Here is a 27,066-nt window from a genome sequence, read left to right as displayed (position 1 = left end):
TGTGAAAGTCTGAACACCCAATACTTGCCACTGGCCTGAGTGATACTTCATTGGCTAAGCAAATAATTCTTTTTTGAAAGATTAAAGGGATAATATACAAAGTGGCTAAGAAGTCTGCTGCTGCCTAAATTAGTAGAATATCAGAATTGAGAAGTAACCTCAGAAATTATCTAATCCCAACCCTGTAGCCAAGCAGAACAAAGTATAGGAATTTTAAAAAGGGGAACTAACATTTGTTGAGTTCTAACTGTGTGGTAGATGTTTTATATACTTTGACTCATTTTAACCTCACAGCAATTTATATGTTAGAATATTGAAGTTTAGGAAAATTTATGTAATTTATCTTTAGTTACACAGGAAGAAGCAGAGCTGGGATTTAAACCCAGATGCACAAATTCTTTATATAAGATCCCTGATAAATTTCAAGCTATCCATTTGGGCACTTCAGTGATGGGGAAACCACCAACTCATGAGGCAGCCCATTCTGTTGCCAGGGAGCTGTAAGTGTTAGAAAATTCTTATGTTGAGTCAGAATCCATTTCCCTTTTAATTGTTTCATTTAATTCTAGTTCTGACTTTCAGGACTCAAGACAAGGCTGATTCTCTTTCATACAACAGCCATGTTTTTTTATGTTCAACACATATTACTTTTATAATCAGAAATAACAGTACATACTATTTTTTAAATTAGCTTGAGACTGAGGACAAACATATTTATGGGCCGAATGTTTATTTCAGAAGGTAATTGTTTAAAGTCCCAAACATAATACTGATTATAATAATTTTTCGTAAGTTGTCCAAAGCAAGGTTTTGCCGAAAAGAAAACTATTCAGATACTTAGAAGTAGAAGGGAAAGAAAGACTGTTGTACTGCATACACCTACAAATAATTTATAGAGGAGAGATTATTTACCTCATTGTTCAGTCTTAGGTGCAGTAACGAGTCTCCTTTTTTCAAACCTGTACTCAAATGGTTGCAAGTTGATGAATTAGTTTTCCACTGAAACAGTGTTCTCTGGGTTGTGTAGGGTTATAAACCAGCCCAGGAAAACCTATTAAATTGATAAAGTACCTAAAAGCTGAGCCTTTCTTTACAATAACAAATAGCAAATGTGGCACAAAATAGTAAAACAGAAAAAATTAAGTTGAACCAGAAGTAGTGGGATGATATGATCACTGTAATTGAACATTGGTGCTTGAGGATGTGGAATTATCTGCAAGACTCTTTCTCCTGGCAGCCTGCCTTTGCAAGTCTGCTCCATCAGTTTCTAGCTTTGTCTTTTTTCTGCTTCAGTGCTGAGTTTTGTAGGAATGAGGGTGGTGAGGAACAGGTATTAGCTAGAGTACTGAAGGATAATGAAAGGTACTTTGGGAAGGTCTGCCATCTCTGCCTGTATGGACTATTTAGGAAGTGTAGAGACCCATTCCCTGGAACATATAGTCAGTTCTGGGAAACAGAATTCTGACTAGGAAATAGAAATGTTCCTTGTCCCATGCATGTTTTGCCCACCTCCCCATCCCAGCCTTTTCACTGTTTAATACATCCCATAAGACTCATTGTACTTTACAGCCTTCAAAATAACCACATAATAATGATAGATTACTTCATTATGCCTCATCTGTAATATTGTTTTTAAGTCAAGTATTTTACTTTAGAGGCTACCTGTACCCTTTTGAGGCTGTTTTGAATCTGTCTTGAAACAGGGGGAAATGTACTTTATTAGCTTTAGCCCTTGAAAATCACAAGAACAAAGATACTGAGCTATTTCCTGAAGTTCATATAATAATCTCACAAGTAACTTTCATGGTGATATTAAGTTCTGTTTATTAACAACACCTGTACTCTACAAAGATGCCAAGTAGATCTAACTCCTGTCCTCTGGCAACATTATTTGTTCTTTTTTTCTCTCTGTACCCCTTACTTTGAGCTATAAGTGAGAGCCCAGGGTCCTGAGTCATTTGATAACATTTTTCTTCATAAAAAGGGATCTGAGAAAAAAATTGATTCTATTTAGTGATGTTTGCTTATTAGTACTGCTTTTTAAGGTCAGGTTTTTTTTTTTTTTTTTGAGACTGTGTAAACCTCTCCTAGAAGCCAACTAATTAGGGATGCTTATTTAGAATTCTGTGGAATGATACATTTCTTAGAAGTAATCCTGTTGATCTAACATCCAACTCATAACTATGTTGAAAATAATGTTCTTAATTCCTTCTTCTTTGCTCAAAACATGATTTATACTGTTCTTGAATAAGATTATAAGGACTACTTTTGCTCAAGATTGATTAAACAGAGTAAAATCTATTAAATCACTGTCTTATGTAACCAAACTATTAATAAGGAGCAAATCATATATAAGAATATGGTTTAAGAACAATAATATGTTTACCTTGAATTTGGACACTTAACTATGAAATTATAAGGTAAATCACTTTAAACTTCTAACAAATGTAGGTCTATTTCATTTAAATTAAATATGTAATGTGTTTTTTCTTTAACCCATCACCCCCATTTTTCTTTTTAATTCAAGATTCACAATCGATATGAAGGCAAGGATGTTTCAAAGCACAAACGGAATTTGGCCATAGCAGGTGGTGTAACATTGTCTGTAATCGTATCTCCAGTTGTAGCTGCAGTAACTGTAGGTAAGAAATGCTTAAAAATTCTAATTACCTCAAATTTTATAGAATTAAAGTTTTGTGGAAGAATTTTGAAAAACAGAGCATTATATTGTTGAAGATAAGAGAGTTACTTCATTTATTTATTTAGGGGCAGTTTGAGCCTACAGATAGCCTCTCATTCTGTAACTATATTGGTTAAAAGTAATATAAACTCAAGAGCCTAGCCTTAGGGATAGTTGGTAAATTATTAGTGGTTAATATCCCTTCCTCCCCACCAAAACACCGTTTAGAGCCCTGGCACTGAAAAAGAAAAAAGATTTACATCTTTTTTTTAACCTCATATGTGTCACCTGAGGCTAGAAGCTTTGAATCTGCTTGCATCCTTTAATAGTTGGGTAAATCCGCTTTTGGCAAGAGTTGCAGAAACCTAACACTTTTCTCCTGTACACCTTCTTTTGAAAAGACTTTCTGAAATGTGTGTTTCTGTAATTTATTTTTTGGTTTGTAATGAACAATTTAATTCCTCTTTAGGTATTGGTGTTCCTATTATGTTAGCTTATGTCTATGGTGTTGTTCCGATTTCTCTCTGTCGAAGCGGAGGTTGTGGGGTCTCAGCAGGCAATGGAAAAGGAGTCAGGATTGAATTTGATGATGAAAATGATATAAATGTTGGTGGGACAAACACAGCTGTAGGTAAGTCCTTTCAGCAAAGGAAGAAAATGTACGTACTAGTAGTAATAGTGTAAGGCTGTAGGTAACATGCAAGTCAGAATTCCCATTGCTCTCTTACTAGCCCTAATAGTATTCACCCAGAAGTACATCAGAGAAATGAGCTGCTGAGGAAAGGTGAATGGATGAAAGAGGGTGGGATGGTTCTGGGCACCTATAACCTCCGATGGAAATGTAATGTCTTAGAAATTCTAGATTATTTTGTGTAAAATGTTACAAATCAGTAATAAAAGGACAGAAGAGAACTGCAGTTTATAAAAGAAGAAATGCAGATGCCCAATGAGTAGAAAATATCTTTAACCTAATGTTATTCAAAGAAATAGGAATTATAACAAAAACTGGAACATATAAAGGCCCTCATAGACTACCATTAGGAGTACAAGTTAATAAGCTTTTTTAAATGTGCGTGTTCTTTTTAAAGAAATTCCCACAGTTCTCGTTAAAGAAATTGTCTTGGGGAAGTACAGGCATACCTTGGAGATGTTGTAGGTTCGCTTCCAGACCACCGCAATAAAGCAAATATCACAATAAAGCAAGACATGAATTTTGGGGTTTCCTACTGCATATAAAAGTTATGTTTACACTATACTGTATATTAAGTATCTACCTGAATTTAAAAATACTTTATTGCTAAAAAATTTTAATCATGTGAGCCTTCAGCAAGTCATAATCTTTTTGCCAGTGGAGGGTCTTGCCTGGATGTTAGTGGCTGCTGACTGATCAGGGTGGTGGTTACTGAAGGCTGGGGTGGCTGTGGGAATTTCTTAAAATACGACAACAGTGAAGTTTGCTGTATCAATTGGCTCTTCCTTTCACGAATGATTTCACATGCAATGCAGTTTGGTAGCATTTTACCCACAGTAGAACTTCTTTCAGAATTGGAGTCAGTCCTTTCAACTCCTGCCACTGCTTTATCAACTAAGTTTATGTAATATTCTACATCCTTTGTTGTCATTTCAACAGTCTTCATAGCATCTTCAACAGGAGTAGATTCCATCTCAAGAAACCACTTTCTTTGCTTATCCATCAGAAGCAACTACTCATTCATGAAAGTTTTATCATGAGATTGCAGCAATTCAGTCACATCTTCAGGCTGCGCTTCTAGTTCTCTTGCTCTTTCCACCACTTCTGTAGTTACCTTCTCCACTGAAGTCTTGAACTCCTCAGAGTCATCCATGACAGTTGGAATCAGCTTCTTTCCAACTCCTGTTAATGTTGATATTTTGACCACTTCCCATGAAACTGTGAATGTTCTTAATGGCATCTAGGATGGTGAATCCTTTCCAGAAGGTTCTCAATTTACTTTGTCCAGATTCATCAGAGGACTCATTGTCTGTGGCAGCTATAGCCTTACAGAATGTATTTCTTAAATCATAAGACTTGAAATTTGAAACGACTTCTTGATCTGTGGGCTGCAGAATGGGTGTTGTGTTTGCAGGCATCTTGTCCTACATCTCCATCAGAGCTCTTGGGTCACCAGGTGCATTGTCAATGAGCCAGTAATATTTTGAAAGGAATCTTTTCTTTTTCTGAGCAGTAGGTCTCAACAGTGGGCTTAAAATATTCAGTAAGCTATGTTGTAAATAGATGTGCTGTCATCCAGGATTTGTTGTTCCATTTATAGAGCACAGGCAGAGTAGATTTAGCCTAATTCCTAAGGGCCCTAGGATTTTTGGAATGGTAAATGAGCATTGGCTTCAACTTCAGGTCACCAGCTGCATTGGCCCCTAGTAAGAGGGTCATCCTGTCCTTTGAAGCTTCAAAGCCAGGCATTGACTACTCCTCTCTAGCTATGAGAGTCCTGAACAGCATCTTCTTCCAATATAAGGTGTTTCATCTGTATTAAAAATCTATTATTTAGTGTAGCCACCTTCATTAAGCATCTTAACTAGATCTTCTGGATAACTTGCTGCAGCTTCTACATCAGCACTTGCTGCATCACCTTGCTTTTTTATGTTACGGAGACGGCTTCTCTCCTTAAAGCTCATGAACCAACTCTGCTGGCGTCAGACTTTTCTTCTGCAGTGTCCTCACCTCTCTCAGCCTTTGTAGAATTAAAGACAGTTAGGGCCTTGTTCTGGATTAGGCTTTGGCTTGAGGGAATGTTGTGGCTGTTTTGATCTTCTATCCAAACTACTACAGCTTTCTGCATATCAGCAATAGTCTGTTTTGCTTTCTTATCATTCATGTGTTCACTGGAGTAGGACTTTTAATTTCTTTCAAGACTTTTTCCTTTGTGTTCACAGCTTGGCTAAATGGCACAAAAGGCCTAGCCTTTCAGCCTGCCCTAGCTTTCAATGTACCTTCCTCACTAAGCTTAATCGTTTCTACCTTTTGATTTAAAGTGAGAGATGTGCAATTTTTCTTTTCACTTAAACATTTAAGAGGCCATTGTAGGGTTATTAATTGGCCTAATTTCAATATTGTTGTGTCTTAGGGAATAGGGGGGCCCGAGGAGAAGGGAGAGAGATGGGGGAACAGCCCATTGGTGGAGTGGTCAGAACCCATACACATTTATCAATTAAGTTAGCTGTCATATATGGGTGCGGTTCATGGCACCCCAAAACAATGACAATAGTAACATGAAAGATCACTGATCGCAGATCGCCATAACAAATATAATAATAATGAAAAAGTTTGAAATACTCCAAGAATTACCAAAATGTGACACAGAGACGCAAAGTGAGCAAATGATGTTGGGAAAATGGCGCTGATAGACTTGCTTAAAGCAGGGTTGCCATAAACCTTTCACTTGTTTAAAAAACAAACACAGTATCTTTTTAAAATTAATTAATTAATTAATTTACTTTTGGCTGCGTTGGGTCTTTGCTGCGCGCGGGCTTTGTCTAGTTGCAGCAAGTGGGGGCTACTCTTCGTTGTGGTGCATGGGCTTCTCATTGCGGTGGCTTCTCTTGTTGCAGAGCACGGGCTCTAGGCACGCAGGCTTCAGTAGTTCTGGCGCGCGGGCTTAGTTGCTCCACGGCATGTGGGATCTTCCCAGACCAGGGCTCGAATCCGTGTCCCCTGCATTGGCAGGTGGATTCTTAACTACTGCACCACCAGGGAAGTCCCAACACAGTATCTCTGAAGCGCAATAAACTGAGGTTTGCCTGTAATCAGGCATATGTGCAAAGATAATGTTCTCTTCCTTACCTCCTGTTCTCGCTTGAACTCACTCCAATCAGATTTTGGTCCCTACCATTCCAAAATTTCCTCTCTGCCACTCCACCAAAGCAGAGTCACCAGTCACCTCCATGTTACCAAATATAGTGGTCAATTCTTGATTTTCATCTTACTGTAACAGTACACATGACATGGTAGAGCATGCCCTCCTTCTTAAAACATTTTCTCTACTTGTTTTCTGGATAACCACTTCTCATCTCATCATATCTCCTGGCCACTCCTCAGCTTTCTTTGCTGGTTCATTTTCCTCTCCTAACCTCTAAATTTTGGAGTTTCCCAGGGCTCTCAGTTCTCAGATTTCTCTTCTTTATCTACACGCACTCCCTAAGTAATCTCCTGTTAAATAATATATAGACAAACCACTCTTCAGTTTATGTTTAGGCTAGAACTGTCCTCTAAACTTCAATTCATACATCTAACTCTTCTACCTAAGCTGCACTGGAACGTCTAACAAGAATTCCAAGCTTAAGAGTCTGTAACCAGACTCTTCACTCTAAAACCTGTTGTCCTCTCAGTCATCCTTCCCTTGTTTAGTAGCCTCTTCATTCTGCTGTTGCTGTGCCAAAACCTTTGCTGATGATGACTCTCTCTTCTCCCTTTTTACCCTACGTCTGATCCGTCAGCAAGTTCTGCTGCTTCCTTCAGTATTTAGCCATAATTCCACCATTTCTCACCATCTCTACTGCTATTCCACTAGTCCAAGCTACTCTCTTTTATCCTGGGTTACAGTAATAGCCTCTTAAGTGATCCATCAGCTTTCAGCTTCCACTCACCATTCCACATAATGATATTTCTAAAACATAAGTTAGATCTAACTTGTGTTCAAAATTCTCCCAGTGCTTCTAACTGTACCAGGGGCGGGGGGATGGAATCGACAGTTGCTACCATGGCCCATAAGTCCCCCTCTGGTCTTTCCTGAGCTACATCTCTGAACTCTTCCCTTATACCACCTGTCCTTAATGTTGAGGATGCCAAACATACTTCCACTTATAGGCTTTTAAACTTGCAGTTTACTCTGCCTGGAATACTCTTCCCCCAGATAATTTCATGGCTCACCTCTTCACTTCCTTTGAGTCTCTACAGGTGTTACCTTATCAGAGAGGCCTTCTCTGATCATACTGTATAAAACAGTACACAGGCGCTTGTGTGTGCACACACAGACACGCACTCCTCATCACTCTCACTGCCTTTTACTCACTCCCCTTTACTCTGCTTTATTTTTTCTCACAGCATTTATCACCATATAATTTTATTTATTGCGCTCCCCAACTAGAGTGTAAGCTTTTTGAGGGCAGGTTGTTCGTCTCTTTGATCCACTGTGTCCTCAGTACTTAGAAACAGAGTTGGGTTATATAATAGGAACTCAAATATTGGAGCAAATAGTCAACTTTTGGCCCATTCTTATTGTCCTAGAGAATACTAAGCTCTTTAAATAACACCCTTATTGAAAACTGTCACATAATTTTTCTCAAAGTCAGCTAAATTCTTCAACCATCAGGTTCTTTATAGAATTCCTAAATCTTCTTGATTTTCTTGTAAAGTACAGGCATACTTCATTTTATCGCACTTTGCGGCTAATTGCATTTTTTGCAGATTGAAGGCTTGTGGCAACCCTGAGCTGTCAGATGATGGTTAGCATTTTTTTTTAGCAATAAAGTATTTTTTAATCACTGTATATACTTTTTTTTTAGACATAATGCTATTGCACACTTTAGTATAGTGTAAACATAACTTTTATATGCACTGGGAAACCCAAAAATTCATGTGACCCACTTTATTGTGATATTTGCTTTATTGCCATGGTCTGGAACCAAACCCACAATACATATCTCCAAGGTATGCCTGTAGTAACCATTTAAAACTGAGGGCATCCTTAATCCAACTTTACCCTGTGAGATATTTCCGTTTACTCTTATCCCACGGTTATGTTATGTGTTCCTGACTCCAGACACTTTTTCTATTCCTGTATATGTTTTATACTTTATATGAAAATATGTCCTATCTGAAATCATGACAGACTTTATGGAGAGGGAAATCAATAATCACACTTATTTAATTTCTTTGAAATATTTGCATTTAGACACAACTTCAGTAGCAGAAGCAAGACACAACCCTAGCATAGGGGAGGGAAGTGTTGGTGGTTTGACCGGCAGTTTGAGTGCAAGTGGAAGCCACATGGATCGAATAGGAGCCATCCGGGACAACCTGAGTGAAACGGCCAGCACCATGGCGCTCGCTGGAGCCAGTATCACAGGGAGTCTGTCAGGAAGTGCCATGGTAAACTGTTTTCACAGGTGAGAAAACTGTGCTTTGTTTTGTTTTGGTTTGGTTTTGCCTTAACTACAAATTATTAATTATTATAGATGAGGAGAGTTTTGAACACAAAGCATGATGATGACATATAATCTTACTGTGTCAGGGTTGAAAACAGTAAGGTTTCAAAAATGGAAATTTAGTGGTAAACAGTGAGTAAGGAGATTTGATGAGGTAAAAACCAAGTCTAAGGGATAACATGCCATTTTTTTCACTGCACTTGTCAGATTTTATGTTATGAGTCAGTGCTGGAGCTGCCTCGGTGAATACTGTAAAGGCAGTGATTAAGCTTGGACCTTACCTCTGGAGGTGGCCACAGCTGTTAGGAAATGAGACGCTGGCTGAAGCCTGGGGGAGCAGGTGGAGTCAGGATATCCGGAAATGCAAGAACTGAGGCCAAGAGAGTCTGCCTGGGTCCTTTTATGTATTAATGGTTATTTAATTCTCACGAAGTCTTTTACCCAAAGCCATGTAGATAAGTAGGATAAGTTAAAGCATTTTTATCTTCTTTTGTTTCCTCTTTAATTTACTTTTCTTTACTTCTGTTTACTAGCTATGGGGTTTTTTTTTAAACGTAGGGGAGGGTACATGAATTAAAAGATAAATCAGGGCTTCCCTGGTGGCACAGTGGTTGAGAGTCCGCCTGCCAATGCAGGGGACACGGGTTCGTGCCCCGGTCCGGGAAGATCCCACGTGCCGCGGAACGGCTGGGCCCGTGAGCCATGGCCGCTGAGCCTGCGCGGCTGGAGCCTGTGCTCCGCAACGGGAGAGGCCACAGCAGTGAGAGGCCCGCGTACCGCAAAAAAAAAAAAAAGATAAATCAGTTATGTTTATCTTATGTTTAGGTAGTGTGCTTTTAAACACAAACTCTTAAGTTATAGTGGTGTATATTATGTCTCTTTTTTTTGATAAATTTATTTGTTTTTGGCTGCATTGGGTCTTCGTTGCTGCACAAGGGCTTTCTCTAGTTGCAGTTAGCGGGAGCTACTCTTTGTTGTAGTGCACAGTCTTCTCACCACGGTGGCTTCTCTTGTTGCAGAGCACAGGCTCTAGGTGCACGGGCTTCAGTAGTTGTGGCGCGCAGGCTCTAGAGCGCAGGCTCAGTGGTTGCGGCGCACAGGCTTAGTTGTTCTGCAGCATGTGGGATCTTTCTGGACCAGGGCTCGAACCCGTACCCCCTGCGTTGGCAGGCAGATTCTTAACCACTGCGCCACCAGGGACGTCCCTATTATGTCTTTTTTAAAGAGTCAGGTGTTAAATTTGGAACTATTTTTAATATATAGATGCCCAGGATTTTTTGAGGCACTGATTTGTCATGTAGAATGGTTTTTAATGTATTCTGATTTGGTGTTTTGCACTGAAGTGTGGCAAGCAAAGCACCGCATCATAAGTAAGAATATTGGAGCATGTTTAAGTTAAAATCCTTTATGTTCTTTTTGTAATACTCTGTTATTACCTTACTTGGCAGACAGCTAATTTTACCATTTTATCTGGATGGCTGGTACTGTTCAATGTGCTGCAGTAGAATTTGAATAATCAAATAAAAGGAAACTTAGAAAAATAATGTTTATAGTTGTTTCTAAAATAGCTTCTTGTTACTGAATTATTTAAAGATACATTCTCATAGTAGTGTTGATATTATATGTAGTTGATTTGTTTTCTAATACCCCTCTCTTTAAGGTTGGAAGTACAAGCAGATGTACAGAAAGAACGGTACAGCCTAAGTGGAGAATCTGGCACAGTCAGTTTGGGAACAGTTAGTGATAATGCCAGCACCAAGGCAATGGCAGGATCCATTCTGAATTCCTACATCCCATTGGACAAGTAAGGAAAAAAATTGTTATAAAGTCAGAAGTATTTTTTAAATTAATTTGTAAAGAATTATCCCTATCATTAGGCAAAATTATTGTGAATAATGGTTATCTACTGTTAGGTTCTCTGCAAGAAGAAAGTGGTGAGATGTCCAGAGTAGGCAGATCCATAGAGACAGAAATTAGGTTAGTGGTTGCTAGGGGTTGGGGAGGGGGAAGAATGGGAACTGGCTGCTAATGGGTTTCTTTTGGGGATGATGAAAATGTTCTGAAGTTCAATAGTGGTGATAGTTGCAAACTCTGTGAATATACTATAAACCACTGAATTGTGCACTTGAAACAGGTGAATTTTATGATATGCAAATTATATCTCAATACAACTGTTCTGAAAAAAATGGAGAAGGTAGCATAGTACCTGGAATAGCATAAGCAATGAGTGTAGTTGCTTCTGTTTTATTTTAAATTTAAGTATTATTTTAAAGATAGTCCTCTTATTTCAAGCAACTTTTTTCTATTAGTAGAATGTATCCTGCATTAATTTGTTCTAATAGCTTTTATATAGTCTTTGAAGTTTTCACACAGAAGCCTCTCCCCCTTTGCTGTCATTTGCATTTTTCTTTTTAAAAAGAGGAAGTCAGAAATTTATATGTGTTACTCTTATGTTCCAGAGAAGGCAACAGTATGGAGGTTCAGGTAGATATCGAGTCAAAGCCATCCAAATTCAGGCACAACAGTGGAAGCAGCAGTGTGGAGGATGGCAGTGCCACCCGAAGTCATCCTGGGGGTTCATCCAGTGGCTTGCCTGAAGGTAAATCCAGTGCCACCAAGTGGTCCAAAGAAGCAGCAGCAGGAAAGAAATCAAAAAGTGGTAAATTGAGGAAAAAGAGTAACATGAAGATAAATGAGACCAGAGAGGATATGGATGCACAGTTGTTAGAACAGCAGAGTACGAACTCAAGTGAATTCGAGGCACCATCCCTCAGTGACAGTATGCCTTCTGTAGCAGATTCCCACTCTAGTCATTTTTCTGAATTTAGTTGTTCTGACCTAGAAAGCATGAAAACTTCTTGTAGTCATGGTTCCACTGATTATCACACCCGCTTTGCTACTGTTAACATTCTTCCTGAGGTAGAAAACGACCGTCTGGAAAATTCCCCCCATCAGTGTAGCATTTCTGTGCTTACTAAAACTGCTTCATGTTCAGAAGTTCCACAGTTGAATCATATTGCTGAAGAACATGGCAACAGTGGTATAAAAACCAATATTGATTTATATTTTGGCAGTGCACTAAAAGAAGCAAATAACAACCACTCACATCAGACAGTGGAATTAAAAGTTGCAATTCAGACTGATATATAGACCTACAAATGCTGCAAAATAATTACCACTTGAAAAACCTTGTTTGGAGCTGGTTGAACTGCACGTGACTATTTTAAGTTTCAAGTTGCCAGCAAACGCTGGGTTGCATCATCATAATGCAGATACATTTTCTGTGTTCAACAAAGCATTGTGTTTCATGTGGATCTTAATTACCAAACTATGAGATGAAGGCTTTAAAAGTGCATTATTTTAAGGACAGTAATTCTTAAGAGAATTATGTTTTGTGTGTTTGCCACAAAACATTGCTTGAAGCACATACTTGTGTATTTAGATAGAAATTTGGCTTAATTTATAATCAATATAAAATACTAATGCAGTTCTACAGCATTCTTATGAAGAGAACTTGAGGCTTAGGGCTAAGTGGTTAGTGACATTTTATTGAAACCACTAAAAGATACTGTTTAAAGAACCTTGCAGGTTACTCGCAGTATATGATACACTTTGTAACATTTATGTTCATAACTGGGCATAAATTTCATTTTTTTCTTCGTATGCAGTGTGGATATATACAGCTTAATGCAGCCCATTTGCTACCATTTGGATACTTAGACACTTTGAGCAAGATTGTGGCAGTTTTTGCACAACTTCGAAATAGAAACACCTGGTACCCTATATATCTTGTATATTGTTGCCATCTTAGAAGAAAAGTGTAAAAGTAGGTAATTAAGTATACTGACAGCACCAAATAAAATATATAAAACTGCAAAATAAAATTCCATTAGTTTATAAGTATTACAAAAAAGTCACCTTTCATTAAGGGGAAGTTTGCACCCCACTGATTCTTGGTGCCTTCAGAATAGAGTAGATTTTAAGGACCTACTTGTTTGAGGGTTTTGCTGTATTGTTTTCCATAATGTCCTCTCTAGCCACCTTGGATTATGTAGAAAAATACAGGGTAGAGAAACATAAATATGATTAACAGTAACAATGCTGAAAAAGTATTAGCCTACCAAAGACACACTCAGGCTTTAGTGAATAACTTTACATAACCTCAGTTTTTAGCACATGTATATCTTCTCCAATCATGAAATCAAAGCACGGTGCAGAGTTTGTACCAAGTACTAAGGAGGGGTCTGTATATGGCTGGCTTTATTTTCCTTTGCTTTTGTTTATGGAAGATGTTCAGCTGACATAAACAGAAGTTGGCCAAAATATTGCCTATACTGTTAACTTCCAGTATAATTCACTTAAATAAAACAGGCTAACCTCAGTTAAAATATTCCATCTTATGTGTTTCTTTTAGGTATTACCATTATGGTGCTACAGAGCTTTTTCTTTTGATAAAAAGAAAAATGCCATGGGCTGCAGTCTTCTTTCATCATTTTTCTCACCAGGCCCATTAATATGCTTATAACACTAGTGCCAGTTATTTTATTTTATAATGCTTATTATGGTATTTGTATATTTGTCTGCATTCCAATTTTGTTCAATAGTGAGTGTGTAAACTGCATACATGAAATAAATGTAAATACTAATGTATCACTGCCTATGGTTTGTGCACTGACATTTTTATAAGAACAGGAATATTCATTTGCCATGTGGCAAATTCGTAAATATTGCAAGCCACTGAGAGGATTCTGCATTCTAGTCTCAGCCTAGAGGGAAGCATCTGCTGAACTTCTCAACAAACAGTGTTAGAAACTATCCTTTCTTCATGTCGAATACCTGCCTTTCCTCCAGAAAGAAGCTGCTTTATTCATCAACATAAATTCATTTCTTTAAAGTATGTTGGTTGAAAAGTAAATAGAGCTGTCATTTAAATTGTGAAGAGATAAGCATTATAAATCCTCATCTTAAAAGAAAAGTAGGGTTTCCCTGGTGGTGCAGTGGTTAAGAATTTGCTGCCAATGCAGGGGACACGGGTTTGAGCCTGGTCCAGGAAGATCCCACATGCCGCAGAGCACCTAAGCCCGTGCACCACAACTACTGAGCCTGCACTCTAGAGCCCGTGAGCTACAACTGCTGAGCCCGTGTGCCACAACTACTGAGCCCGTGCACCTAGAGCCTATGCTCTGCAACAAGAGAAGCCACTGCAATGAGAAGCCCGTGCACCACAACGAAGAGTAGCCCCCGCTCGCCACAACTAGAGAAAGCCTGTGTGCAGCAACGAAGACCCAATGCAGCCAAAAATAAATAAATTTGTAAAATAAAAACAAAGATTAAAAAAAAAGAAGAAAAGTAAAAAGGTCTTAAAAGACTTTTAAGAGATTCTACTCTGGCAACATTAGATTATGAAACTAGAGCCATTTAAATTCAAGCTAATAATTGTAATGAAACGCTTTCTATTCTCATAGCCTCTATAAAATACATAGATGGTTTTTCTGTTTTCCTGTTACATAGTTAATACTTCATGAAAATAATATATATGAATATGTTGACTGCCTGCTTGACATTTCTGTAAAAAAGCTAAAGAGTAAATGGAAAGCTAAATGATCTTAGGAGGAATACAGCAAAGGCGGTGCCGAGTTAGGAGGCCTGTGCAGTCGGTGCACCCCATCCCTCTCCTGGTTGTACCCCAACCAGTACTGCCTCAGTCTCACTTTAAAAATGGCCTAATCCTTTCAACTGACTTAAGAAGTTCCTTCAAACTTGGATTAATTAAGGACCAAACCAGATTCCTCTGGAGCTCAACCTTGGGCTATCATAGCATAAGAGAACACTCCACAGTTCAAGACAGGCCTTAACACATCAAAATCTTTTAAAAGCCCTTTACACTTTGCTTTCTTTAAGGGGAAAATCGCATAGTGGTGAGAGAAAGAATACACAGATAGTGATCATATACCCTAGTGTTTATTGTGTGGGCTACCAGTTTAACTGAATTCTCTTAAATGTACAAATTTCCAGCTTCAGAGCACTGAGTTAGTAAGCTTTTTATGTTAAATTTATACAATTCATCTTTCTTATTTTCACCAGAAATTGGGTTAATTTGTAAATATGTAAGATTTTCCATAGTATATTGTCTAGTTAAATACAGATTTTGGAGAACTTCCCCATGATGATGGAGAAGGAAGACTAAACTCACCTCCTCCCATGGGCACACCAAAATTACAATGATTTACAGAGTAATTATCTATGAAAATGACCCGAAGACTAGCAGATAAGATTTTCCACAGCTAAAGATATAAAGAAGGGGCCACAACAGATGCGTAGAAGGCGTGGAGACTCGGTATAGTCAGGACTCACACCCCCAGGTCAGTGACCCACAAATGGGAGGAATATCACAAGCACAGAGGTCCTCCCCAAGGAATGAGGGGTCTGAGCCCCATGTTGGGCTCCTAGCCCAGGAAGTTCTACGCCAAAAGATGAGCCCCCAGGACATCTGGTTTTGAAAATAGGGCTTTTTAAAAACATGCTGATTCTAAAAAGCAGAGCTTATGTTTAAGAGCTGGAGGGCTATAGGATAGAGAGACTCTGCTCTTAGAGGGCACATGCAAAGTCTCACGTGCTCAGAGTCCCAGTGCAGAGGGAGAAATTCGAAAGGAGCCCAGGTCCTAGACCCATGCGCTTTTGCACAGCAAAGGAAACCATCTATCAAGTGAAAAGGCAGCCTACTGAGTGGAAGGAGATGTTTGCGAATGATATGTGTGATAAGAGGTTAATATCCAAAATATATAAAGAACTCATACAACTGAATATCAAAAAAAAATTCCGTTAAAAAAATGGACAGAGGACCTGAATAGACATTTTTCCAGAAAAGACATACAGATGGGCAACAGGCACATGAAAAGATGCTCAACATCACTATCATTAGGGAAATGCAAATCAAAACCACAGTGAGATAGCCCCTCACATCTGTCACAATGACTGTAATAAAAAAGACAACAAAAACAAATAACAAGTATTGGCGAGGATGTGGAGAAAAGGGGACCATGCTGCGCTGTTGGTAGGAATGTAAATTGGTACGGCCACCATGGAGAACAGTATGGAGGCCCCTCAAGAAACTGAAAGTGGAATTACCAAATGATCCAGCAATTACAGTTCTGGGTATTTTTCTGAAGAACCAAAAACACTAATTTGAAAAGATAAATGCACCGCTATGTTCATAGCAGCATTATTTACAATAGGCAAGATATGGAAGCAATCTAAGTGCCCATCAGTAGGTGAATGGATAGAGAAGGTGTGTGTGTATGTGTGTATACACACACACACACACACACACACACACACACACATATAGTGTTGGCCAAAAGTTCAGGTTTTTCCATGTGAATATAAGCCATAAAGAATGAAATTGTGCCATTTGCAGCAACATGGATGGATGTATAGGGCATTATGCTAAGTGAGGTAAGTCAAAGACAGATATCATATGATCTCACTTATATGTGGGATCTAAAAAAGCAAAATGAAAACAGACTCAGATAAAGAGAACAAATGGGTGGTTGCCAGATTCGGGGGAAGGAGGGTGCTTTGGGCAAAGTAAGTGATGAGGATTAAAAGATACAAACTTCCAGTTATAAAATAAATGAGGTCCAGGGATGTAATACACATCAAAAAGAATATGGTCAATAATATTGTAATAACTTTGGAGACAGATGGTTACTAGATTTATCATAACGATCATTTTGTATGTAAATGTCAAATCACTATGTAGTACACCTTAAACTAACATAATATTGTATGTCAACTATATTTCAATTAAAAATAAAAAAATAAACTTTGATCACCAAAGGATAAAATATATGTTGAAAACCATCAGAGCTATTAATTCATACATAACATGAGAAAAATACCTAAACTCCTACTCCTTATATCATTTTGCCAATTTTAGAGTCAATTAAGATTTTCAGCTACATTTTATATGGCTCTTTTAATGAGTTTGTTTCATTTATTTCCCTTAATTAAGTATGAGATATCATTGCTTAAAGCCAGTATTTACATACTGGTGGTTTCTGGATGCCCAAAATAGTATTCTAAACCTGGGAGAGTTATAGCATTTTGGTAGCCATCAGTTAATATATGAATAGTGAAGGAGAGTTTGCAGTTTATAAGTTTAGTTCAAATTTAATCACTGCATTTCCTATGCCAGGGAGAATCTTTGTGATTTCTGCCAATTTATTTATTCATTCAACAAAGAGTAAATCTGGAGATACAGCATTGTACTAAATAAACATTCTCTGGTTTCAGCAAGCTTATAGTCAAGCGAGTGACATAAGTAAAACATATACACATACCTTAAAATAATGGATGCTATGAAAATATCGGATGGGGGGAAAAGTGACCAGAAGTATTGGGTAGTGCTGTTTTATACAGGGAAAACTGGAAAGATGTCTTCTTAGGTGCCATTGGTACAAAGATCTAAAGGAAGTGAGGGAGGAACTATGAAGACATACCTATTGGATGAGCATTCCAGAAAGAGATCTTCCCCCAGGTGAGTTAATGGACGAGTTAGACGTCCGTCTTGGAATTTGTTTGATATCTAGAAATATGTTGGCCACCTTTTTTTTCTTGGAGAGTGTCTTGACTGTTCTTAGCACTTTACATTTCCATAAACATTTTAGAATAACCTCGTTGCATTCTATCAATTTTGGTTGGGATTGCATTGAACCTATACTTATTCCTCTAGAGATCTTTCACATCTTTTTTTAAGTTTTATTCCCGGGTACTTGATTTTTTAGGTATCATTTTCTGTTTGTTAGTATATAGAAATGTGGCTAATTTTTATGTAATGATTTTGCATCTAGGGAACAGTACTCTTAATTCCAAGAGTTTACCTCTAGATTCTTTGAGATTTCTCTATACACAGTCATCATCTGTGAATAATTATTTTTTTATTTAACAAACACTTTTACAGTGCTTTGTAGTGTCAAACACTTTCTATGTACTTTTAAAATATTCTCGTTTACTCTTTAGAACAACCCTGTGAAGGAGGTACTCATTATCCCCATTTTACAGATGAGGAAACTGAGACACAGGGTTAGCATTTTGCCCAGAATTACATTGCTGGTTAGTGGCAGAACAGGGATTCAAATATTTCTCTTTGATCGCTGCATCATATATTTCTTTTTCTGGCCCATTTGGACTGGCTAGGACTTCAAGTGCATAATGCTGAATAGCAGTGGTTTTGGGGGCATTGTTAACTCGTTAATAATCTCAAAGGGAACCCTTTCAACATTTCAACCATTAATTACGATATTTATATTTCAGTTATATTTGTAGATATATTTGTAGATACCCTTTATCAAAATTATTAAATTCTTTTCTAACTCTTAGTTTGCCAAGAATGTTTACCTTGGGAAATATGCTGAATTTTATTGGCTGCTATTTTGGGGGGAGGGTCATCTATCATGTAATTGTGATTTATTCCTTTAATGTGTTAACATAGTGAATTTGATTCTTTAAATGTTAAACTAACCTCCTGGGATAAACTTCAGTATCAGAGTATGTAAGACTGGAATTATGTCTTCCTTGAATGTTTGGTAGAAATTGTTACTAAGGCTGTCTGGACCTTCTGAATTTTTTTTTTTATACCACGGAGGTCCACATTTTCAGGGTTAGTAAGCAATTCCTTTTCATTTACATAATAGGAGCAGCAAGGTGTGGCAAGCTCTTTCCTCTGTGATCACAGAGTTTGCTAATCCTAGAGTGTGGCAATTTGCTGGTTGTCTGGTGCTGACATATTCCTGCTTTTATTGTTTTTCTTTGCAGCTTTTTGCCTAATAATGTTGGAGCACATTTCTGTTACCTTTTGGCCTGCATGAAGGAGGTAAAACTTAGATATTTCACAACCGCATGCGTACCAGGTGCCTCCAAATTCTGAATTCAGGATACTAGGAAACCAGAAACGTTAAAAAGAAAGAAACTGTAGGCTCTCGGGGACAAGAACTATATCTTTACTTTTTCCTATGTGTGCGCTTAATAAGTACTTCATCTACGGAGAGGGAATTGAGGATAAGCTTGCTATGATGGGACAGAACAACTGAGCAAAGACATGAGAATATTTGTGGACCAAGGCCTCAGAGTTGGTGACCAATCACTTCATTAATTGTCCACTAGAATAAGTTTTGAAACAAGACAGTGGCTGAAACTTTTAACAAGGTTTTATGCCAAATAGGTTAATTCATAAATATTCTAGGATTTACGACAGCCACTGGAACATCTTTTTTCAGGGTTGGAATAGCCAAGGCATTTTACTTTTGTTTCCGGGGGCTTCTTTTTTTCTGTTTAAGGAAAATGTAATACGTTCAGCTAAATAAAGAATCATCGTTGCTTTAGAGGTAATGTGCAAACTGATGTTTTAGAGACAAGTACTACTGAGAGTTTAAATAAACTGTGCACAGAAGACTTTCTTTCCCCGTCCCCCCTTTTCCTTTCTCTTTTTTCTTTGCTCCCCCTTTCCCTTCTCTACCCTTCTTCCCACATTACCTTCCCCCATAACCACTGAAAATGACCAAGTATGTGTGATAGCATAGCTTTCTCTACATTCATATAATCTTACACAGTGCGTATATGTATTGATTATTGTCGCGATTTTCTCAATATCTATTGATTATTGTCGCGATTTTCTCAATATCTCAGAAATCAGTCTGAGTCACGTGATATAGCTCCAGTTCATTCGTTTTGATGGCTGCATGTTATGGGTATTCACTTTGTGTCTCTTTTGTTTTGTTTTCCTCTCTACGAACACTGCAAGAAACATCCTCATACATAAGTCCTTGTTTTCTGGTGGTTTGGAGTATGGGAGATGGATTCATGGAAATCAAATAGCTACATTGAAAAGTATATGTATTTTTAACTTTAATAAGATTATCAGATTGCCTTCCCAAAAAGGTTGTCACAATTTCCAATTCCACTAACAATACACGAGTCCTCTTTCCCCTGTATTCCACCGACAATAGATATTAGGAGCTTTATAGTTTTTGCAAGGCTGTTTGGTATAAAGTAATACCTACTACTTGATTTTTCATATCCCTATGAGTGAATTTGTACATCTTTTTGTGTGGTTTTCTTTTTTATGAGGGGAGGGAAATGATGGTATTTGATTTGCTGTTCTCTAAATTGACTTTAATATTTTTTGCCTATATTTTTTGAGTTGTTTTCTCCTTGTCAGTTTAAAAGATATCTTTATTATATATAATAGCTATCATAATAGCTATATATTATATATATTACTATTAAGTTATATTTTTATTATATTTTTCTCTAAATCTAGTATTTGATTATTGACTTTAACTTTTCTTGCTGTGCACTTTTTTCTTCAACTTTATTTAGAATTTTTTTTTTTTTTTTGGCTGCGTTGGGTCTTCGTTGCTGTGTGCAGGCTTTCTCTAGTTGCGGTGAGTGGGGGCTACTCTTTTTTTTTAACATCTTTATTGGAGTATAATTGCTTTACAATGGTGTGTTAGTTTCTGCTTTAGGGGGCTACTCTTTCGTTGCGGTGCGCAGGCTTCCTTGTTGTGGAGCACAGGCTCTAGGTCTGCGGGCTTCATTAGTTGTGGCACGTGGGCTCAGTAGTTGTGGCTTACGGGCTCCAGAGCGCAGGCTCAGTAGTTGTGGCGCATGGGCTTAGTTGTTCCACGGCATGTGGGATCTTCCCTGACCAGGGCTCGAACCCATGACCCCTGCATTGGCAGGTGGATTCTTGTTTTTTTTTTTTTTTTTTTTTGCGGTACGCGGGCCTCTCACTGTTGTGGACTCTCCGGTTGCGGAGCACAGGCTCCGGACGCGCAGGCTCAGCGGCCACGGCTCACGGGCCCAGCCGCTCCGCGGCATGTGGGATCTTCCCGGACCGGGGCACGAACCCGTGTCCCCTGCATCGGCAGGCGGACTCTCAACCACTGCGCCACCAGGGAAGCCCTATAATATTTTTAAACTTAAAGAAGAGTTGCAAAGATAATTCAGAGGCTCCCCATACACTCTTTACTCATATATATTATTTTGCCGTATGAAAGCTCTAATTTTCACGTGTCTAATGGTATATTTCAGGCCTCTAATCGTGGTTAAGGTCTCCCCTGCTCCTAAATGATACTTAGTCTCCTAGGTTTCTTGAGAGATTGTTATTTAATTTTTTACCTTTGCTTTAATCTGTATTGAATTTATGTTTAGTATGTAATATGGGGGTCCAATCTTATTTTCTTCCGTTTAGAAAGCTGTTTGTGATGACACTGTTATATAATCTATCCTTTCCCTGTGATCTGAATACTGTTTTTTTTACTGGAATTCCTAGATTTCTACAAAAAAGCCTGCTGGGATTTTTATTGTGATTCAATTGAATCTATAGATCAGTTGGGGGAAAATTAGCATCTTAATGATATTGACTTTTCTGATCCATGAATACATTGTATCCATTTAGTTTTTTAAATTTCTTTAAACAGTGTTTTGTAGTTTTCAGAAACTGTTTTTGTAGATTTTTTTAAAAAAATCTGAATTTCTGATTTTTCATTAATAGTATACAGACATACCTTGTTTTATTGCACTTTGCTTTATTGTGCTTTGAAGATATGGTGTTTTAATAAACTGAAGTTTTGTGGCAGATGATGGTTAGCATTTTTTAGCAATGGACTATTTTTTTTTAACTTATTTTTATTTTTGGCTGCGTTGGGTCTTCGTTGCGGTGCGAGGGCTTCTCATTGCATTGGCTTCTCTTATTGCGGAGCACGGCGCGCGGGCTTCAGTAGTTGTGGCGCACGGGCTTAGTCGCTCCGTGGCATGTGGGATCTGCCCGGGCCAGGGCTCGAACCCGTGTCCCCTGCATTGGCAGCAGGACTCTTAACCACTGCGCCACCAGGGAAGCCCATCGATGGAGTATTTATTAATTACGGTGCATACAATTTTTTAGACATAATGCTACTGCATACCTAATAGACTACAGTATAGTGTAAATGTAACTTTCATATGCACTGGAAAACCCAGAAATTCATATGACTCACTTTATTGTGATATTCACAATAAACCTGCAATATCTCCAAGGTTGCCTGTATAGCAATACAATTTTTGTAGGTTGATCTGGAAATCCTACAAACTTCTAAGTCATTTATTAATTCTAATAATTTTTTGGCAGATTCTCTAGGATTCTTCTACACAGACGATCATGTCTGCAAATAAAGACAGCTTTATTTCTTCCTTTCCAGTCTGGAAGTCTTTAGTAACTTTTCTTTTTTTCCTTCTTTTACTGGCTTCAACCTCCAATACATTATTAAATGGGAATGGTTAAGACTAGACATGCTCGTTTCCCATTGTAGCATGGAAGTATTTAGTCTTTCACTCATCCATAGCTTTTATTCCTTCTGATAAATTAAAGGAGTGGCCATGCTTAAAGGGGTGACACACTTAAAGGGGGTGACCTGTTTGAAATGATTGGAATTTGACCCTAAGTTGTTGTCTGAATTGGATGGTTTGCTTTTTTCCCCCCTCAATTTTAAAAATTGAGATATAGTTCACATATAAAATAAGAAAAATAGAAAACCGAGTTTGGTTTGTAAGTATCCTGACTGGTTTCTGACCACTTCGCAGTGAAGCATGCCGACAGTGGCAGAGTTTCAAACTAAGTTTCCAGTGCACTGTGACACTGGAAATTCTACAGTAAAGTAATTCAATCAGACTGAGCTCTTTCTTCTCATCAACGCAAGTCAATTTAAAAATATGGCTTAGATTTTACCTCTTCCTGAAAATGTTCTTGATTAACTTTGGCCCTTTTAATAACTTTGACACTTGAACGTTATATTGATGCTTTTTTTTTTTCCTACTAGAGTCTCTTGAACTTGGTTTTATTTTCCGTTTCTTCCAAATTAGTCATAAGCTCATTAAAAGCAGGAGCTATCTTTTTATTTATCCCCTACAATACTTTATTCAGAGGGTCATAAATAGTTTAGTTCACTTAGATGCTTATGCAACTCAGATATTAATTAGTTATTACACACTCAGCTTCTAGGACAGTGGGTGTATATTCCAACTTGCCTAAGAATCACAAGAAATATTTTAAAATTTAGATTCCCAACCCCTGGACTCTAAGATTTCCAAGTGATTCTGATGCAAATATTCCAAGAACTACTGTTTGAGAAATATTTAGAGTGTCACTGTAAAGTTCTCAGTAATAGGAACTTCTCTAATCTGAATTTTGGAAACCAGGGTACCTTTTAGGGCAGCGTTCTTTTAGATTCATTCATTCAACATTTGCTAAGCACCTACCAACCTATGCCAGACTCTGAATATACATCTGTGTTGGCTCACTCTCAAAACAGTGACAGGTTGGAAAAGACACACGCTCTTACAAATAGGTTGTTAAACTCAACATGTGGAGTCATCTCTTGGCTGTTGTGACATGACTGATTTCCAGGAGATGGCACCAGACCACTTCTCTGGCTATCCATTTCTATTGGCGTGGTCTTAATGTGTGTGACTTACCCAGTAAGTAAATATAAAGGTGTCCCTAATATTTGAAAATAGCTTTATTATCCTTTTCTAACAATATAGATGAGATCATTATACTTATGGGAAGAAAGGAGTTCTATACATAGAAGGTAAGATAAGGAACTTATGAAGTAACACCAGGCATTTTACAAGAACTACATAATCCTACAACCCTGAGTGGTAGGAAGGTATCCCTCCTCATTTTGCAGATGAGGAATCTAAAGTCTTCAAGGTTATACAGCTCCTGAGTATCAATTAAATCCTGGGTTGGGATTTAATTCTAGGTTTATCTAATGCCAAAGTCTATGCACTAAAGCAGTTTCCCAGAAAAAAAGAAGGGGCAGCTCTGTCTCCTGCTGCTTTTTCACTGATCTTTATTAATTAACCGTCAACCATCTCTTTTATTTGATTTTTGGCAAAAGGTATCAAAACTGATAAACTTGACGAAATGCATTGTATTCTGGAGACAGATTTCGCACTAACAGACGTCTCTCGTGTGGGGAATTGAGAGAGGCAGCAGCCCATGACTTCCACATCAGTCCTTAGGGGTCCTTTTGGTCTGGGTGGTGCCAACTGGCTAATAGAGTAAAACAAATTCCTAATGAACCCGCTTTGCTTCATCCTGTTTCTAGATAGCAAACCCATGAAATAATAGAAAGGCAAGTATAATAAACTATCTTTGAACTCACTCTAATGTAAGTTTTGCTATAACTCATGATTAATCTTGATATCTTGCTCATGAAGGAGGTACTCTCTGCATATGCCTAAATAGATTAGCACTCATTCTGGGCAATTCAGAAGTATAATAGCCAGTTTAGATTCGGTATTATAGCTGCCCTTACAGCTTTGCTTCTTCACCTTTCAGTTTCACCTCCTTTGCCCACAAATCTCAGCAAAAGGGCAAAACCAACGCAGTCACCACTTCTCAGCGTTTCATACTATACAATATTTTGTTGTGTTCTTATTTGGGCTTCAGTATAAATAAAGGGATTAGCTTTAGGTGAGACTATCTCTAAAAAATTTCTTTAGGCTACAAGAGTGTAACACAATTCTATGACTAAGAAAAGCCTTCTGGATTTGATCCAGGTGGTTGAGAGCAGTTTCAATAGTGATGGGAGGTAGAAGCCAAATTTCTTTCAAAACAGGAAATTTGGGAGGTGGGGAAAATGGAGAAAATTATCTATTTTTGAAAACAGGATGGTGTAGAAAAGGATGGAAGCTTGGATGTTGAAAGAGGGACTCTTCTTTAGGTGGGAAGAGTTGAGTCAGTTTGTAGGCTAGAGTGGGGACAGTAATAGAAAGGGACATATTGCAGATGCAAGAGGTGTTATTCTTGGGGGTGGGATCAAGGATCAGCATTAGGAAGGAGAGGAATACTGCTTTCTGGGAGAGAGAGAAGGAGCAGGGAACATTTGGTCATAAGCCAAGAGGAAGGGAAGCTGATTGGAGCAGTCATATGGGATGGCCTCAGTTATTTCTGCTAAGGTCAGGAGGCTGAGGGCAGCCAGGGCAGTGGACCATGGGATCATGTGGTAGCAACTGCAGAGAGTGGACATTAACTGATGGGCCATAGTCAGGAGACGTAGAATCCTAGACTCTAGTTCTTTACAGAGGGAGCTTTCATATTGTCCATGAACCAGAAATAATGATAGTCTCTTGTGTCGTGTATAGCTTAAAAGGTATTTTCATAGGTTATTCCACAACAAACATGATTGTCAGCGAGACAGTACCTACTAATCATTTAAAAATATGCAAACTTAATGATTATGATTTGCTCAGGTATATTGTCATGTATAGTTTTCAGAGCCTGTGTTTTCTTTTTTTTTCTCTCCTTCTCTGTTTTACTATTTTGTCCTTCACTCCTAGTCTAGAAACTGCTTAAAAAGGTCCCTAAGGCATGAGTTTAAACTTTGATGATAAATCACCCTCACTCTAATAGAGAATTACTTTGACACTTTTCTACTTCTGGATGCATGATTTACAGCAACCCATCAGATATAACAAGTGCAAACATCCTGCTGAAATAATTTAATATATGTACCCTAACATATAATGATAAAGTTAGCAATGCTTCTCATTCATTCCATGCAGATTTATTGAGTCTCTACTGTGTCAGGCATTTTGCTCATCAAGGTAGGGAACAGAACTAAACGAGACATTTTCTGTCATAGACAAGTCAACTCAGAACACCGCAGCAGTGCTTAGAGCTATGATAGAGCTGTGCACATGGCACCATGAGGAAACAAAGACAGATCATCTAACTCAGCCAAGGGAGGTGAGGAAAACCCTCTGGATTTTAAAATCCATTTGAACTGGATTTTAAAAGATGACTAAGAATTCACTCTTTCGGTTTTTTCTGGAGGGAAGGAAGAGAGAAGAGCATCGGGAGCAGGGAAACATTCCGTGCGAAAGCAGTCAGTGTTTTTTTGTTTTGTTTATTTATTTATTTTATTTATTTATTTTTGGCTGCGTTGGGTCTTTGTTACTGCATGTGGGCTTTCTCTAGTTGCGGCGAGTGGGGGCTACTCTTTGTTGTGGTGCGCAGGCTTCTCATTGTGGTGGCTTCTCTTGCTGTGGAGCACAGGCTCTAGGCGCGTGGGCTTCAGCAGTTGTGGCACGTGGGCTCAGTAGTTGTGGCTCACGGGTTCAATAGTTGCGGTGCACGGGCTTAGTTGCTCCGCAGCATGTGGGATCTTCCCGGACTGGGGCTTGAACCAGTGTCCCCTGCATTGGCAGGCGGATTCTTAACCACTGTGTCACCAGGGAAGCCCTGAAAGCAGACAGTGTTGAGTGAGTGCGCCATACTGGGTAATGAAACAAGTTGCCTGGATGAAGTATTGGATGTGGAGTTTGAGAGAGCAAGGAAAGTCTAGGATGAAGCCAAAGTTCCTGGCCGAGGCCAGTGTATGAATGCTGGTAACTTTCACTAAACAAGTGAAGCCTAAGTTTGAGGGAACAGAGTTTAGTTTGGGGACATTACATTTGTAGTAATGAGACATCTAGGTGGAGATGAACCATTTGAAGTTGGCTTTACAGGCCAGGAACTCATGAAAGATTTAAGGACTTAAGGTGGAAGAGATACAGAAACAGACTGTGAGAGGTTAAGTCTTTGGATATAATTACAAACAATCCAAAATCTCAGTGGCCCAACACAAAAAAGCTTCTTTCCTGTTTAGGCTCTCCGTCCAGGGCAGATTAGCAGGCCTCTGCTTCAGGCCCACACTCAAAGCACCAGGCTGTTGGAGGGGTCATCATCTTGTGACCCACTAACTGGAACATGAGGCCTTCTCAGTCACTGCAGCGAGGGAAAAGGCTGTGTGAGGGCTTTGTGCCAGCTCGTGCATACTCTGGCCCAGAAGTGACGGACAGCTTTTACCTGTACCCCAGCAGTCCCCAACTTTCTTGGCACCAGGGACCCGTTTCGTGGAAGACAGTTTTTCCACCGACAGGGCTGGTTCGGTGGTAACGTGAGCGAACGGAGAGGATGAGCCAGGCGTGCTGAGTGCGAGTGACGGGGATCGGTGGGGAGCAGCAGTGAAGCCTCACTCGCTTCCCCAGAAGGGGAAGAAAACCAGGTACTGGTTAAGAGTGGTAATGCCTGACTAGGAAAAGAACTATTTGTATAATTAAACTATTTGTATAATTAATTAAATTGTATAATTAAAACTCTGATATCACTACCATTT

General features: G+C 38.6%; 1 protein-coding gene across 4 annotated transcripts in view; it reads left to right on the top strand.

Annotated features, from left to right (window-relative positions):
• Window positions 1-16,833, top strand: part of RNF19A (ring finger protein 19A, RBR E3 ubiquitin protein ligase) — a 61,311-nt gene extending 44,478 nt beyond the window's left edge. For all 4 annotated transcript variants that reach the window (XM_059994987.1, XM_059994988.1, XM_059994986.1 and 1 more), the window contains 5 exons: window positions 2,528-2,642; window positions 3,150-3,311; window positions 8,611-8,824; window positions 10,524-10,667; window positions 11,323-16,833. In XM_059994987.1, coding sequence (XP_059850970.1) covers window positions 2,528-2,642; window positions 3,150-3,311; window positions 8,611-8,824; window positions 10,524-10,667; window positions 11,323-12,013 — 1,326 coding nt within the window. In that variant the 3' untranslated portion in view covers window positions 12,014-16,833. The remainder of the gene's footprint in view (window positions 1-2,527; window positions 2,643-3,149; window positions 3,312-8,610; window positions 8,825-10,523; window positions 10,668-11,322) is intronic.
• The last annotated feature ends 10,233 nt before the right edge of the window (window positions 16,834-27,066 follow it).

Source organism: Delphinus delphis, chromosome 17 (genome assembly GCF_949987515.2).
Source record: "Delphinus delphis chromosome 17, mDelDel1.2, whole genome shotgun sequence".
NCBI lineage: Eukaryota > Metazoa > Chordata > Mammalia > Artiodactyla > Delphinidae > Delphinus > Delphinus delphis.
Note: the sequence above shows the minus strand (reverse complement) of the source record. Positions and strands in the feature narration are given on the sequence as shown.